Source organism: Barbus barbus, assembly GCF_936440315.1.
Source record: "Barbus barbus genome assembly, chromosome: 13".
Taxonomy (NCBI): Eukaryota; Metazoa; Chordata; class Actinopteri; order Cypriniformes; family Cyprinidae; genus Barbus; species Barbus barbus.
Window position 1 is genome coordinate 22603776 of NC_136741.1, and position 17039 is coordinate 22620814.

Sequence of the window (17039 nt, forward strand, 5' to 3'; positions counted from 1 at the left end):
TATTTTACAGTACTATTTTGATACTGACAACTGTTACTATTCATACAAATGTGTTAATATTGTCATAACACATTACTCTGCTATTAAAACAATAAAAGGCCTACATTAACTCAGCAGGCTAGAAATAACAGCAGCTCTATAAACTATTGTTGTCAAACCTATGGCCATAACTACACTACAACTATGTCTGAACCCAAACAAAAATCATGGAAGCAGGGTCTTTGAGCAGTGAGCTGGAAACTGGTCCTTCAAAGACTGAAAGAGTCTTTCATTGTGAGCTTTTCTTTGTGCTGTCATCTATACAGTCATTAGTGCAAAGGAAAGACGATATGGATGTGATGCTAAACATATGCTCATATTCATGCCAAAAGTTACTCTAAAGCAAACCTTGCTACTTAGTCAGTTTTGACTGTATTTTTAATGCTGCAGTAGGCATCGCCTGTCTAAAAGCCAAAAAGTGAGGACTGTAGGTGGGGACTGTGAATCGTGCCAGGACTGCATTGTGGGCTTTGAGAAACAGATACGTAGTCTTAGCTAATGCATAAACATATATATAACGTATACTTCAGGAAGCCAACCTTTGGAAAATTAAAAACACATAAAAGACAGAAAGAGATAAGCATGTGTGTGTTTGCAAAACTACACCAGCCAGAACACAAGATGATGTACGCAACTGTCAAAAAATCCAAAAACACACGACAATAGTAAGTGAAGCCAAAAGCAAACTAGCCCATCATTTGTAATCTGCCTCCAGGTGCTCTCTTGATTTGCTGTGTGGGAGACAATGAGAATGAGTGCAGGTTGCACTGATGGTAGATCAGCTGTTATTTCAAACTATTCTCTGTTGCAGAGATAAATGAGAATCTCTTTTTATATTTCGGTAATGCTGTTTAAGATATTGTTTTGCTCTTCTGAATCTTTCATACACCACTGCTGAAAGGCTTATATAACACACAGGGATGACTAAACACACACGCAAACAAACAAAGCCCCTTCTGCAATGAATCACATTGAGAATATCTGCACACAACATGTAAACAACCACACACACACACACACACACACGTGTTATAATTCTACAGTGTATTTCTGATTAACTGAGGTATAGACTCACCATTCATACATATTTAAAATCCTAAATAAAGAGTAACAGTTTGTTTATGTGACTTTTATACATGTGCATATAGCCTATATGTTATGGGCATGATATTGAAGGTATATATTCAAAGGCCTGGAAAAAGTTTCACATGCACCGGTCCACTCTATGTTGACAAGTTCCATTGTCAGAGATTTACATGTCTTGTGGCAAGCTGTCTTAACATTTATTCCATAGAGCCAATGTTACTATTACTTATTTTAATGTATAAATGCAATTCAATAGTGCCTAGCATTTTCTTCACATTTTCAGTTTACTGTTATAACTGTTAATACCTAATAGTACTACTGAAAATGGGAAAAGTACATACTGATATGTGATTAGAATACATTAACATTATTTATTATTATCTAAATGATAGACCTTTGTGGAATTCAATGGAAAAATTTGCAAATGAATAGGTAATATCTAATGCACAAGTACTAGAGAAATTAAAAAATACTAATCATTGTTGGATTACTTACAAGTAATAAGTAAAAAATAAGTACCAGTAAGGAAATAATAATTTTTCTCCATGTAAATATCATATATCAATAAGCTATTCATAATTTTTCTCTACCTCATATTGCTGCTATTCAAATACCCTGTACAACTTTTTGCACATTATTTTTTGCACATTCCTCTTATTACTATTTGTCAACAACATACTGACCTGCACATTTATATTTATATTTTTTATCTTATCTTATTTTATTTTATGTTTGTACTTCTTCATAATATTTGTATTCTATATAATTGCACTGTCCTTGGAGCGGACCTGACCTACATTTCACTGCTGGTTATACTCTGTATAATTGTGTATGTGACAAATAAAACTCTTGAATCTTGAATCTTGAAATTTAAAAAATGTACCTTTTCATTCTAAGGAATACATGTTAAAACGGCTTGCCATACATGACCTCTCATTGAATCTTATATGGGTGTTTATTGTTTACGCAGGAAAAATTTGTTTAGGTCTATTAATAGCACTGTCAATGTGTGAAGCAGTACACTCACTAATGAAGCATCAAGCCTTCGGATAAATGTTAGTTTGCCCATTATAGTTTACCCATAAAGAGAGTACCCATTATAATAACAGCCATATATAGTGTAATATTACAAAAGCTATTGTGTTGTAAACAGTATTATATATTTTTTCCATTATAAGATTAAGTAAAGATTAAACATACAACTAACACTGAATACTTCTTAGTTGATGGAGTCTGTATGAAGAGACACATATGCAGAATAACCGTGGCCTGTAAATAATCACATAAATGCATCCAGCGCGCTTCACTTTTTGTTTTGCGCAATGTAACAGTAAATAAGGAAACATATTAGAGTAATGTCAGGACAATTAAAGAGCAAAACAAAGCGGAGCAGACGTTTAAAATGCGGATAAATGCGGCGTTGAACCAGTGAGATGCAGAAAAAGAGGTCAGTATGTTTCCGCGAGCGGCATCATCATCACGGAGCCTGTGTGTGGATGCTCTTATTGAGGATGCAAGACTGAACCTGTCAATTCAGTACATGTCCATCTAAATGCACGCGTTGAAACAAGGAAGGACGAGCCGTTGTTGTTTAAAGGCTTACCCTCCGACAGCTCCAGGTCCAGCTCAGCGAGCTGCTCCCGGACCTCTTGGGGGAGAGCGGACACATCCACACCGCGCTCCGCCATTATGGCCCGAAACCGGGAGGGGAGAAGGAGCAGAACGGTTTAACGACAACAAAAATGCCCGTGTCCTCCTCACAGTCAAAAACAAATGGTGTTAAACAGCAGACCAAGCTCCATCATCTCCGCCATGCCGAGAGAGAAATCCCAGCCGATGGGAAGAGTCACATGACCAGCTCGGGATGAGGAGTCCGAGTCTGAAGCCGCGGCGGTTTTGCTCCCTCTGGTGTGGCGAGAGAGAATCTTTATCTAATGCAATGTCTTCAGTTCAAACGCTTCAATGGTTAAAGTAATGTTTTTTCCCCAAAATGTTAAATCCTGTCGTTATTTACTCACCTTTACGTCTTTCTAAATCCTTGTCCTCTTTCGTGAAACACAAAAGGAGAAGTTTTGAAGAAGCTGTTTTTCATACAACATAGGCCTACTAAGTCTGTCAAAAAATGAAAACATTATATAGAGATTTTGCAATACAAGTGGGTGAATTTTGGGTCGATTATTCGTTCGAAGTGATTTACACAATCAGGGCATGTTACTGGATCACTACTTTTACTCATAACGGATATCAACAAACTAAAAGAAACAATTATTTAAAAGAAAAAGCCATCAAAAGTGTTACAAAGGGAATTCTCGGAATGTCAATTTACATCATTTCCTTTTTTTTCTCTCTGCAAGTTCTTTTCACTCTTAGAAACTATACATGTAACAGTATTTTACTGTAAAATCTCAAAGCCTCATTAAGTCTATCAGTTTTTTTAATGTATATTATTAACCAATTAACAGGTTGTTTCTGTTACACTTACAATATTCCCTGTAAAATTAGGTTACATTTTTACAAAGATATTTTTTAAACCAAGGAACATGTCCTACTTGTGTACATATCATTGTAAATATTAATTAATACACGGGCAATGTACAAGGTTTGTATTGTTTATAATATATCACACACACTGATGAACAACACAATGCATATGCACCTCATTCAAGCTAATCCATACACACAGAGCAGTCACACACACCAATCCAACCGTACCACCTCTATATACACAGAGGAATAGATCAACTTCAAAGCAAGATGATAAATATTGCAGAAAACCAGCTCAATGCATCTCACTGAATGCACAAGAGGCTAGAGTTCCGATGTTTAATTATAACATATCTTAAGGACTGTTTCAGCTAGTCAATATCATATAGTAAGCAATGTTTGTACGTCGACACTCATTTCATATTTACAGCTCTAGTTTAAGGGCTTCACTTACACATTATACAATTTGGGATCAGTGAGTTATACACACTGTGGATAGCAGTATGTTCTACATCCAAATAAGATAAATCCAGATGCAAGGAAAGGTCAGTGACTGAAACTGATATGGCAGATTGGATCAGTGGAGAAAAAAAAAAAAAAAAAAAGATAATCACACATCATCTTATCAAAACACATTATGAGAAGAAATATGATGCCAATTTCCTCTACATAAGAAAATGTATGCTGTGGTAAATCATAATTATGAGATAAGTTATAATAACATGAAAATTTATGTTTGACAAAAAGTCATTGTTATTCAAAAACTTCATTTTCTCTGTTAAGTTTCAGTTTTTTCAATGACTTTTTATGCATTAATTTTGACTCCGTATCTCATATTTTTTTTACTTTTATATTATAGACAATTTATCACTGCTTGTTTTCTTTTTTATGTGGCAGAAATTATCTTGTATTTAAATAAAAAAAAATATATATAAAAAAACATTCAACGCTGAATTTTAATATAAAAGCCAAGTTTAAACGAACACAGATTATCCTATTTTAAAAAAAGTGATCAAGCATGAACTGTTTAATGGAATACAACTCAATAAATTATGTGTAAGTTATGCGCACCAGATGAAATTCATTCAGGGTGGCCAAATGTGAGTCTTTCGGGCCCCAACAAAGAAATAATAATGTTTTATTTCTATAACACCATCCCGTCACTTATGCAAAAGCATTTCAACTATTCTGAAACAAGACTTCACATTCATAGCCGGGTTAGTTAACTACTGTACATTCACAAAACGCAAGCACAAGTCATTACGCGTGAGTTTTTGTGTGCGTGTTCCCTGTTATGAGACCAGATGCACTTCAACTTTGGGGTCTAACCTCTAATGCAAAAGGATTTATGTATTTTGGTTAAAGATACCTATAATTCAGCAGAGCATATCATAATCATACTGATCTAAAACGTGTCCACGTGGTTACGCTACCCGTTATGCAGACAAACCAATAACGATATTCAAATATAAAAATATATTTTCTCTCCATTCTTAAGCTTTTGCGAGTCCATTCTGCGGCGTCAGGTTACGCTAATGTGTGAGACACGATCTCCACCAAAACAGCCACAGAAGCACGGACCTGTTACTTTAGATACAATAATAAAATTAAGAGAAGATAGGAAGAGAGAGAAATGGAAACTGGGAGAAATGGAAAAAAGCGAGTATGTGTGAGATAGCGTCACCAAGAGAGAAAGAAGGTGTTAAACTTATCTGCATAGTGTAGTAATCGTCTTTCTAATGTGGCCAGAATCATGCAACGAATCATTATATTAGAAAAACCATTGAATAAAATGCTAAATAATTAAAAATACCTGCAAACGAGACAAATATCAACTCAATGCATTAGTGAGAAGATCTATACAAGTATATGTAAAGGTGTATTTTATAGAGATGACAGAAGAGACTTCATTTCCACTGCAGTGCTTCCTAGTCTATGCAGTCTGACAGGGGCGTCCTATGATGTCTCTACTAAGCCCGGGGAGAGTCTGTGATACGCTACGGGTGAGCAGGGTGTGGTCAGAGCGTGGTAACATTGGTTCCCATTTGTCACATGAGAGCATTTACAAACACACCAGGACTGACAGTTTTGAGGGGAAAAGGGGGATTCGCTCCTTTGAAAGTATATTTAGTTCCCAATGGCTGAATGACATGCTCATCATCTGGATGTGGGCTGCGATTGGGATGAAGCATCTCCAGCTGCGTTACTCCACTGGCCCGAGCCCATTCCCGCTAAAACAGCAACAGCCTCTGCCGCACGCACGCTCAGACCGTTAACCGACACCGGAGCCGGTACCGACACGGGCATCACCAACGCCGACACTGAACTCTCATCCACTCCTGCAGCTGAAGGGAGAGAAAGTATGAATGTTACGTATAAGGAATTTCGGACAAATAAAGAAAATATGTTGGCCATGTGGGATGTGAAGGATGATTAATACATGATCTACCGAGATATGCTTTTTTCTGCATGGCAGTAACAGGGCAGTCCTTATGGGCCAACAGCAGCTCCTTCAGACGTGTCACTTCAGTCCTCAGCAAAGAAACTTCACTCTGTCAAGCACATTTACACGACTGTGTCAAGGAAGTCTTATCAAAGTGGCATTTTTGGATTTAGCATTTCTGCTTAATATGCAGAGACAACAAGAAGAAAGCCATTAATAAGTGTATTAACCGATAAAGTGCCTGATCAGCTGGACACAGCAACACTGGCTCAACCAATGGCGTGACCAAAAATACAAATATACTGTTCCACAATTTGGGGTTAGTAAGATTTTGTAATGTTTTTAAAAGAGATCTCTCGTGCTCACCAATTCTGCATTTATTTGATCAAAAATACAGTAAAAACAGTGAAATTGTAAAGTATCATTAGAATTTAAAATATCTGTTTTATATTTGAACATATTTTATAAATATTCTGAATTTTCAGCAGCCATTATTCCAGTCTTCAGTGTCACATGATCCTTCAGAAACCATTCCAATATGCTGATTTAGTGCTCAAGAAACATTTCTTATTCTAACATTCTATGACATTATACACTCACTGGCCACTTTATTAGGCACACCTTGCAAGTATCGGTTTGGACCCCCTTTTGCCTTCACAACTGCCTTAATTCTTCGTGGCATAGATTCAACAAGGTGTTGGAAACATTCCTCAGAGATTTTGGTCCATATTGACATGATAGCTTCACGCAGTTGCTGCAGATTTGTCAGCTGCACATCCATGATGCGAATCTCCCGTTCCACCACATCCCAAATGTGCTCTATTGGATTGAGATCTGGTTACTGTGGCCATTTCAGTAAAGTGAACTCATTGTCATGTTCAAGAAACCAGTCTGAGATGATTTGAGCTTTGTGACATGGTGCATTATCCTGCTGGGAGTAGCCATCAGACGATGGGTACACTGTAGACATAATGGGATGGACATGGTCAGCAACAATACTCAGGTAGGCTGTGGCGTTTAAACGATGCTCAATTGGTACTAAGGGGCCCAAAGTGTGCCAAGAAAATATCCCCCACACCATTACACCACCACCACCAGCTTGAACTGTTGAGACAAGGCAGGATGGATCCATGCTTTCATGTTCTTTACGCCAAATTCTGACCCTACTATCTGAATGTTGCAGCAGAATTCGAGACTCATCAGACCAGGCAACGTTTTTCCAATCTTCTATTGTCCAATTTTGGTGAGCCTGTGCGAATTGTAGCCTCCGTTTCCTGTTCATAGCTGACAGGAGCGGCCCCCGGTGTGGTCTTCTGCTGCTGTAGCCCATCTGCTTCAGGGTTCGACGTGTTGTGCGTTCAGAGATGGTATTCTGCACACCTTGGTTGTAACGAGTGGTTATTTGAGTTACTGTTGCCTTTCTATCATCTATAACCAGTCTGCCCATTCTCCTCTGACCTCTGACATCAACAAGGAATTTTCATCCACACAACTGCCGCTCACTGGATATTTTCTCTTTTTCGGACCATTCTCTGTAAACCCTAGAGATGGTTGTGCGTGAAAATCCCAGTAGATCAGCAGTTTTTGAAATACTCGGACCAGTCCGTCTGGCACAAATAACCATTCCACATTAAAAGTCACTTCAATCCCCTTTCTTCTCCATTCTGATGCTCGGTTTGAACTTCAGCAAGTCTTCACCACATCTAGATGCCTAAATGCATTGAGTTGCTGCCATGTGATTGGCTGATTAGCAATTTGTGTTAGCAAGCAATTAAAGAGGTGTACCTAATAAAGTGGCCTGTGAGTGTATATCAATGTTGAAAACAGTTGTACCGCTTAAAACCGTGATACATTTTTCTCAGGATTCTTGTATGAATAGGAAAATAAAAAAACAGCATTTATCTGACATAGATTTTTTAACAATGTAAAATTCTTTCCTGTCGCTTCTGATAAATTTTAAGCATCCTTGTTGAATAAAAGTACTATTTTTTTATTTTTTAAATCTTACTGACCCCAAACAGTAGTGAAAATTTCAACAACATTATGAATTCTGTATAATGAATCAAAATCATTTGTCTGAGTCACCGTGAGCGTGACGTTTGAAGTAGCTAACTCCTCAGCGCGCTTCTCCAGGGCATTGACCCACACTTTCCGTTTTTGCCGGCAACGGGAAGCAGCAGCTCTGTTCCGTTCAAGAAAACGGCGCCTGCGCTCATCTGGCTCAATATCTGCTCCTCGTCGTCTGCGCCCTCCTTTTGGTGGAGCAGGGGACACCTGCAAAATATTGCTTGAGCTGTCAAATAAATTGTGAACTTAAGCATATGACAACAGTAAAATGGTGTATACAGATATACAATGCTTTAGTTGAGCTTATTTACTATAAGATATCCCATTTAACCTATTAATTTAACTTTTTGTTTACGTCACAAATCCTATTAAAAAAGAACAGGCAAATACTAGCATAAATGTAACACAGACATGAGATGTCTGTGAGCACCTGTGGTTGAGCAGGTGATAGGGTCTCAGTCTGATCTGTTTTTTGTATTGGTGCTGGTCCAATAGGACTCTGCTGAGATAGTGCTGCTTTTAGCCTCTAGATGGAGACAGATCCCATACACAAACACAAGGAAACACCACAACATGTAATTTAATGCTCAAAACCTGTGTGTTACATTTTTTAGTTATTTAATTCTTACATAATAAGCCCATTGTTAAGCATTTATACCCAAGTAAACACTGTGTGTTCTAGCGTGGGTGTATGTGTGCGCATTCTAACCGTCTTGGCATCAGAGTGTGTACTGTATCCAGACGGAGAGGAGGAGCCACTGCTGCTCCCACCAATAGAGGGGCCTGGAATCCCTGGGATATTGGGCACTGGGTTTGATGATCTGGCAAGCTATATATACACACATAACAACACAAGCTTAACATACTATAAACACAAAGCATAGACACAAATACAAAACAGATATGAGCTTGGTTTGAGGGTCATACTGCTGAAAATGCCATCACAGACACTGTAAAGGTAATAGTAATCGCTACTGTTTTGATTTAAGAATAATGTCTGTGGGAGGTTTTGACAAGTGGAGAAGTACTATATACTTTCATATTCATTTAGTCGGTTGTCTTTAAAGGGGTCATCGGATGCCCATTTTACACAAGTTAATGATTCTCTCGGGTCTTAATGAAAAGTCTATAACATACTTTGGTTAAAATTTCTCAATGGTAGTGTAAAAAAAACACCTTCTACACCCTGTAAAAGTGCATGCTATTATAGTCAATGTTGCTTTAAACCCTAGTGAGGTATGCTGACTCCACCGCTCTCTTCCGTGGAGTGACGAGCAGACCATAGATGTGTGTAGATTCCCTATTCAACCACTTCAGATCCGTTGACGCGTCAGCCATCTCGCATTCACCATAATAATCGATGAATATTCAAAGATATACAAGCGTATAACTTGCTGTTGTAAACCCACACAGTCAATGCACTCAAAGATTCACAGACCGTTCCAAAAATGGCGGATGGCTTATATATCACGGCCCATAGAAACAGTAGATAATGAGGAATCTAGGAATATGTATCTATGGAGTAGGGTTGGGCCGATAGACGATGCCATTGTCCATCGCCGATGGCTGACAGACATCGCAATGTTGAGCCGACATCGTGATTCCTTCCCCCCCACCCCCTCTTCCGCAATCCGCCACATCCCAATGCCATGTTTGTAAAGGAAATTAAGTGTACTACGGAACCCCTAAAGGGAATAAATAGCCTACAAAATGGGAGGATATATATTTCAATACTTTCTCTCGCAATTAAATCGTTGGGTAATTACATTGTATATAAATTTGCGGGCATCAGGGAGCCGTTACTAATATGCAGGGTATTGAAACCGCTTTCAAATGCGCACTCTCATTTCACTTTCACCTTCAAGATTCGCGATCACACTGACTCTATACTACGGAGCTGTAGTCCTTGCCACACATTTTACAAGATTAGATATTTGTCAGTGGTGCTCAGTATCTGCAAATCATTTGCCATTGTCCTATCAGTCATCTCTCCTAACTCTGTGTCTGGTAAGTAACTTTTCATGTGCTGTAACGTAACGGGCAACCGCTAGCTAGTGGCTAATGTCCCTTTAGTGGCTCTGTAGAACACGTTATTTGTTTTCTGTGCCTTTCTGCATACGGATTCACGCTTCAGGGACATCCCTAACCCCGACCCACGATGTCATCGTCCATCACGATGTTTCACTGTAGACATCGTCCGATTCTAATTTGGTAGACATCGCCCAACTCTACTATGGAGCATACTAAACTTCAGCCGCATAACTGGCTTACTGGTACATTATTAGGAAAGGCGATTTGCAAAGATTCATAAAAACCCTTATACTCACTTCGTGTAGTTAAAGCTGGATCACGAATGATTTGGCCAAATATAGATGCATTTATGTAGATCGGGGATCGGTGCATTCAAAGTAAATGTAACAAATCCTCTGCGTTTTCAGCGGCTCAGATGTCCGGAGTAAATGACGACTATTATATTCATTATTACATCCAACAACAAAACGCCTCAATCGCTTAATCTGAGACATCTCGTCTTCCCCTGCACCGGAGTCGACACAATGGCGGACAGCTTTCAGCTCACTCAGGGCGGGTCTAAGGTAAGACGGCCTTGTCAATCAACTATCGTGGGAGGGGCCTGTACAGAACTACATCATTCTGACAGGAATCTCAGAACAGCCGGATTTGAGAAAGAGGATTTTAAAATAGCGATTTAAAAAAAAAAACACTGGGTGGATTTTTATCATTATAGGATGGATGTGTACACACACTTCCAAGACACATTTATGTTCAAACAACTTGTAAAGTGAATTTTGCATCCAATGACCCCTTTAAGACAATTTGTATAATTAAAACGACTGATTTTATGTTCAACACATTGGATGTTTTCTTGCATTAAAAAAACAGCTGGACAGAGTGCAGTGGAATGCATAAATTTTGAACTATTTTTAACTTGACATGCTGATGGTGCAAGAAGTTGGAAAAAACTGTGCAAGAACACATTCCTCCATAAGCGTAACAGATATTCTACAAATACTTGAGCTAAATAACGTCTTGCTGTTAACTACTGTTAACTGAAATAATGTGATATAAGTATTTGTTGAAGATATATTAGAAATGTTATCCTGGTGACTAAATAAAAATAAAATAGGATTAAATCAATTCTAAATTAAATATTAAAATGACTAAAAGTAAAAAATGCTAAATATAAAAAACTAAGAAAAAGTGACAATATAAAAAAGCCCAAACAAAATATGAATAAATACTATAAAATTAATACTATAAAATACTATAAAATAAAAAGAGACCTAAAAATTGTAAAAAAAGGAACATTGCTTACAGAAGGTATTTTGAAGTTTGAGAGTAATTGTCTTGAAATTTACTGTTGAAGACAATGAATTAACTGCAAAGCCAATGTTTTTCTTGGCTGTAGTGGCAATGATTTAAAAGGAAAGAATTTAAGGATGCAAATCATCAGAGAGAGTTTAACTGCACTGCACACTTTTAGCTTGAATTTTGTGTCCAAAATTTGTGTCTTAATTCAACCTCCTTAAAGCACCAGCACTAATAAGATTAATACTAATTGTAATAATATTACAAATAAAACACATTAACTAGCTGACCTCACTAATTCTGACTAGTTAGATGGAGAATGGATAACTGACAACCCTGACTCATCCCATAATGAGCACATGTGTGAGAGCTCATACCGATATGACTGAAGTCTGCCCTGGACTGGGCAGCAGAGGAAAAGTCTGACCATTTGCAAGCTGCATCAGCATGGGAAAAGAACCAGACGGAGAGCTGAAAAGAGTCATAGAGATACTATTTTAGGACATTTTTCCTCATGCAGAGTGAGGAAGCAGAGGTGTGAACAACACTGAAATGACTCATGCAATTAAAAAAAGAAGTTTCAACTCGGAGGAGTGAATATGCTTCACAGGATGAACACAACCTATCACAAAGTCAGGCATGTGATTTCATTTTGTTGGATCAACAGCTACAATGCATAAAAAAGGCTTTTAGACATGAAGTACCCTCTGCACGAGAGTATTTGTACCTGAGTCTGTTTGACGGAGGGGTCCTGGTGATAACAGAGGTGGGAGAGGGCTGAGTTGGGTTCATGACGTCGAATCCTTGGTGAAGTGGGAGTGAGCCGGGGCGCACTATGGTTGGTGTAGGGGTGGAACTTGCTGCAGTTTGTGGAGGAACATCCTGTAAAAGTCAGATACATGACAATTTTATATGCAGCACTTGTAAATAAATAAATAAAATAAACTTTAAATAATGTAATCAATCTAGCCCCAAAATTTAAATCACCTTGGCTTTCCTAATAGCAATAGGCTCTTTTGCCATTACAACTGCATCTTTGCTGTTTGTCATGCTGGAGGCGGAGTCTGGGCTGTCTGGAGGGGAGGAGTCAATCTCAAGAGGCCCCTCTCTCTCTTTAACCTCTGTAGGTGTCTGTAGAGCTGCAAGCTTTGAGGTTCAAGATATTAAATTCATTAAAGAAATTGTGTCAAACAGAGCATATAATTGATAACCTTTTAATAGTGCACACTTTCCATATTTGAAATCTTACCATGCCCTTAATTCTCCTCTCCTCCTCCTCCTGTGTTTTGCGGAGATCTTGCTCAAAGGAGCCTGCCAGCTCACTAAACAAACCCACCTCCTCACAATTCTTAAGAAATCGGGTGGGAGTGGGTGTCTGATCTGCACACACAAACACACATCCACACGTTTGTTTGACTATTAGTGAGGACATTGCATGGACTTCAATTGATGTTCTACCAGGTTAATGATATTTTCTATCCCCCCAAAACCTACCCCTCACAGAAACGTGCAAAACACTAGATTCACATCAAAACATGCTCTGGCCAACTCATAAGCCTTTTTAACTAATGAGGTCCAGTAAAATGTCCTCACTAGTGGGTTGTCATATTATTTCACTATATAAGTGAGGACCTTTGGCCCTCACAAGTATAGTTAAACAAGTACACACAGTATTAGCAACAAATACAAACAGTCAAAGGCGGCTAACTACTGTATCAAACTTTTGTCAAAAATGTAATACAACAGCACTCTTCTGTCATCTGACACTTTAATTGCTCAAGTGCTTTTAAAGCAGAATGGATTCTGCCTTATCTGTTACGACACAAAGGAACTATATTGTTGGAATCACTTCAAGAATGATTTTTTGATAAAGCACTGACAGCCAATCAGAATCTACCTGACTTTAAAGGTCTCAAACATTTAAAACATTAGAGGACATAACTTCAGCGTGCGCTTATAATAAACACATTATTATTATTCTTGCTGTAAACAGGCTTCAACACAAGCACTGATGACAAATTCATCTATGAGGGGACACAAACCTGCTATGATAACCGTGTCTGTTCTAGCTTGCCCGAACTTCAGCGTCATCTCATGCTTATGTTTGTGCACTGCCAAATGGTCCTCATTGGTGAACCTCTGACATGAGAGAAACAGAGACACATGCATTAACAAACTGCAAAGTTTTCAGTCAATTTGCGTCCCATCCTAATTCAGATCAGATGGAAGCTAGAAACAGAGAGACAGTGGATGATATCAGGCCATCTGTTGTTTTGATGACGGCTTGTGTTATCCAGTTATGCAGTGCTATGGGAGCCTCTTACAGTTGCTCAGTGGAAGCAGGGATTAAAACAGCTGGTGTGATTTTAGAATAAAAGTTTAGGGCAACAATCTGCTTCTGGCCCCAAGATTAAGGGCCATAAAGATCCTTATACCTTATTATGCACCTTATGCAGAAGGACAGGGCCGGCATAAAAAGGAGAATTTAAGAGTAATAATGCAAGAAAATAGCTCTTACCTGTCCACAGCCTGGGGCAGTGCAGACAAAAGGTCGATCGTCTCCCATTTTAGATCAACTACTTCCTGTGTCACTTCTAAACACCATCCAGAAATAATAGTTATGATTGATCTGATGAGACACCAGACTTTAAAAAAAAAAACTCAATACTATTCGTTTCATCTCAATTTTTTTTAAACAGTTACCTGACCATAAACCCCTATTTAAAAGAATTCCTGCCAAACTTTGCATTTGAAATGTTGCACAGTCTCTTGACAGATGAACCCAGACTTCATTGCAGCAGAGAGGCCTGCTGGGTTCAACTGATTGCCTAATGTGCATGATGATTACATGATAAGATGCTTTCATTTGACTATTGTCTGAGATCATCCCTGTTTGAAGAACATTTCCGCTAAATTAAACCCGCTTCAACCCATAGCTTTATCACACCAACACATACCGCTAGCTAGCATGCGTTTCCTCTGTAAACCATTCCAGAATTATCTACACAATAAAAATTACTCCACACTAGTATGCAATAAAGCCATAACAACCGTTTTAACGAAACGATAACGTGTCGGAGGATTTGTGTTTCGTTTAAACGGTTCTTACTTAGCGATGTCCGATTCGTGAACGAATCGTTCTTTTGAGTCGGATCTTTTGGCTGAACCGGTTCACAAAACCAGTCCGAATGATTCGTCCACGAATCTGACTGACAGTAAGAGCATTTGAAGTTAACCAAAACGTAAAATTACTTTAATGATACAATTCAAATATATTGTAGATACATTTACGACGTGATTGCATAGCAGCTTTACCAACAAATGCAAAAACGGTAGAATGTTGTAGAAATATTTAATGTTCAATAAGGCTGTTTTAAATAAACTGAAACAAGACATTATTACTTTATAATAAAAACTGATATTAATTATTATTAATATCAAAAAGTTGACAAATCTGTGACCACGAGATGACGCAATTACGTGGTAGCGTACGTAATATCTGAATCATTTTGCCGAGTTTTTTTTAACTCTCCAAAAGAACCGATTCACGGAAACGAGTTGGACTTCCCATCACTAAAGCTAACAGGCTAATGCTAACCACACATGAGCCAACAAGCTGTAACACCCCATTTACACTGCAAGCGAGCGACGCGAAGAGGCAAAACAAGAACACTCCCATTATTTATTAAACGACGCTGCAATGCCAGCACCTTAGATTATAATCGATGGTTATAATGGGAGTCTTCTAATTGTGTCGCGGCTCGTGCAGTGTACACACGGTGCACATGACACCTCCACCATTCGCGCGACCAGTGCCGCTACACTTGAAGTCACTAATTGCAATGCATCAGATAATCCAAATGTGTTGCGTGTCACCTATTCATCAGCCAAAGGTTTCAGTGTTTACAAACTTACCCTGCTCCTCCCTCTCTCGCTCGTTCCCTCTCTCTCCGCGTTCCCACCTTTGGAACTCCTTCATCCAGCTTGCTCACAATATGTAAATCTCGCGATATGTTGAGGTAATACACAAAACCAGATTTAAGTCGTTACGTAACAGATTTGGAGCCGTGATGAAAAATCCGGTGCTCTAGTTTACTCATCTCTGTGCTGCACAAAAAATAAAAAAAATAAAAAATGTAATAAAAAAAAAATTCTCTGTGCTGCACACCTAACGCACCAAATGAAAACTGGTATATTAGAGACGAAAAAAAAATTCTTAAAACCCTTGTAGCTTTTTTTTTTTAATATAATGATATCAGAATGATAACCATGAACTCTGGACTTATCTTTAAATTATTCAAATCAGTAAAGAATTGCAATCAAATTTTCACATTTTCAATTCAGTGCGATGCAATTTATTCATTGTGACCGATTACTGCATAATGTCCCAGTTGAGGGTTGAAAAATAATAATAAAAAAAAAAAAAACCGCGCAAAATAATAAGTATTCCATATGGATGTCACAGTTTAGGCCCAATCAAATAAAATCCCAATAAAGAGGATTTTCCCCCAACTTACTAATGATTAATGACAAGAGATTTTACTTAATCACTTTGTATTCAATTAAATACCATTTTGCGACAGGTAAAGAAAGTCACAAGGGTTTTATAATACAAAATGTATTACTTTTGTTTTGTGTGTGTTGAAACACTCAGGATCATTTAATATTTGGTTAAGAGAAACTGCTATTGCTAATATATATACAGTGGGTACGGAAAGTATTCAGACCCCCTTAAATTTTTCACTCTTTGTTATATTGCAGCCATTTGCTAAAATCATTTAAGTTCATTTTTTTCCCCCATTAATGTACACACAGCACCTCATATTGACAGAAAAACACAGAATTGTTGACATTTTTGCAGATTTATTAAAAAAGAAAAACTGAAATATCACATGGTCCTAAGTATTCAGACCCTTTGCTGCGACACTAGGTGCGTTCGACTTGAAGCACGGCTACAGACGGTGGTCAGCGAGAGTAGCCGCTTGCAGTCAGGGGCGGAGTTGAAAACGGAGTCGTCAAGTCGGACACTTCGGGGCTCTCGTAGTTTGCTGCATCTACCTCAGTCATGGCAGATCACGTGGCGTTTGCTTGCTTTATTGCAGACGAACTGGAAGCTATAGAAATGCCGTTATTGTTGTATGAAATTGAGCACAATGAGCAACGAAAGTGAGTAAAGGTTCAATGTAATAAATATTGTTTTAATAAACCTTTAAGATGTATGTAATATTTTGAAAGGGTGTCATCACGACAGAAACAAGTTTTAAGTAAATAAACAGAACATATTGAAAATTTGACTTGTGCAGTATGATTCATTACGTGTGTTTTTGCTACTGCAACTTAATAAAAACAATCTATGAAGATAATAATTGTATGTACTAAATGTGGTTTTCATTACAGATAAAAGAATTAGGATGTTACATATTTGTTTACTTATTTTACTATTTCTCCAGTTAGGTAAGCACATTTTAGTAAGACATTCATACGTGAACACCATGAACAGGCCTACGGATAAGCCCAATTTATTTGCCTTTCTATTATGATTTATACCAGCTTATGAAAGTGATCTGAATGTTGTATTAAGTTGACATCCAGC

At 38.0% G+C, this 17039-nt stretch overlaps 2 protein-coding genes across 6 annotated transcripts in view; both read right to left on the bottom strand.

The window, feature by feature from the left end:
- LOC306879013 (disco-interacting protein 2 homolog B-A-like) overlaps window positions 1–2929 on the bottom strand; it is a 39978-nt gene extending 37049 nt beyond the window's left edge. Inside the window, exon 1 of the mRNA XM_079431675.1 lies at window positions 2729–2929. Coding sequence (XP_079287801.1) covers window positions 2729–2813 — 85 coding nt within the window. The 5' untranslated portion in view covers window positions 2814–2929. The remainder of the gene's footprint in view (window positions 1–2728) is intronic.
- Window positions 2930–3339: 410 nt separating this feature from the next.
- On the bottom strand, window positions 3340–15554 carry LOC306879012 (cyclic AMP-dependent transcription factor ATF-7-like). Of its 5 annotated transcripts, none has more exons than XM_079431671.1 (12): window positions 15362–15554; window positions 13965–14040; window positions 13489–13585; window positions 12696–12826; window positions 12434–12592; window positions 12174–12328; window positions 11824–11917; window positions 8829–8948; window positions 8550–8645; window positions 8138–8326; window positions 6059–6161; window positions 3714–5954 (listed from the first exon to the last, which is right to left on the bottom strand). In XM_079431671.1, exons 2-12 carry the CDS (start codon window positions 14010–14012, stop codon window positions 5767–5769), a joined length of 1380 nt encoding a protein of 459 aa, XP_079287797.1. In that variant the 5' UTR covers window positions 14013–14040; window positions 15362–15554; the 3' UTR covers window positions 3714–5766. The 5 variants fall into 5 exon arrangements, with proteins under 5 accessions (XP_079287799.1, XP_079287797.1, XP_079287800.1 ...); XM_079431670.1 differs by having other exon boundaries at window positions 3727–5954; window positions 6050–6161; window positions 15362–15441; XM_079431673.1 differs by lacking the exon at window positions 8550–8645 and having other exon boundaries at window positions 3340–5954; window positions 15362–15459.
- Between the last annotated feature and the right edge of the window lie 1485 nt (window positions 15555–17039).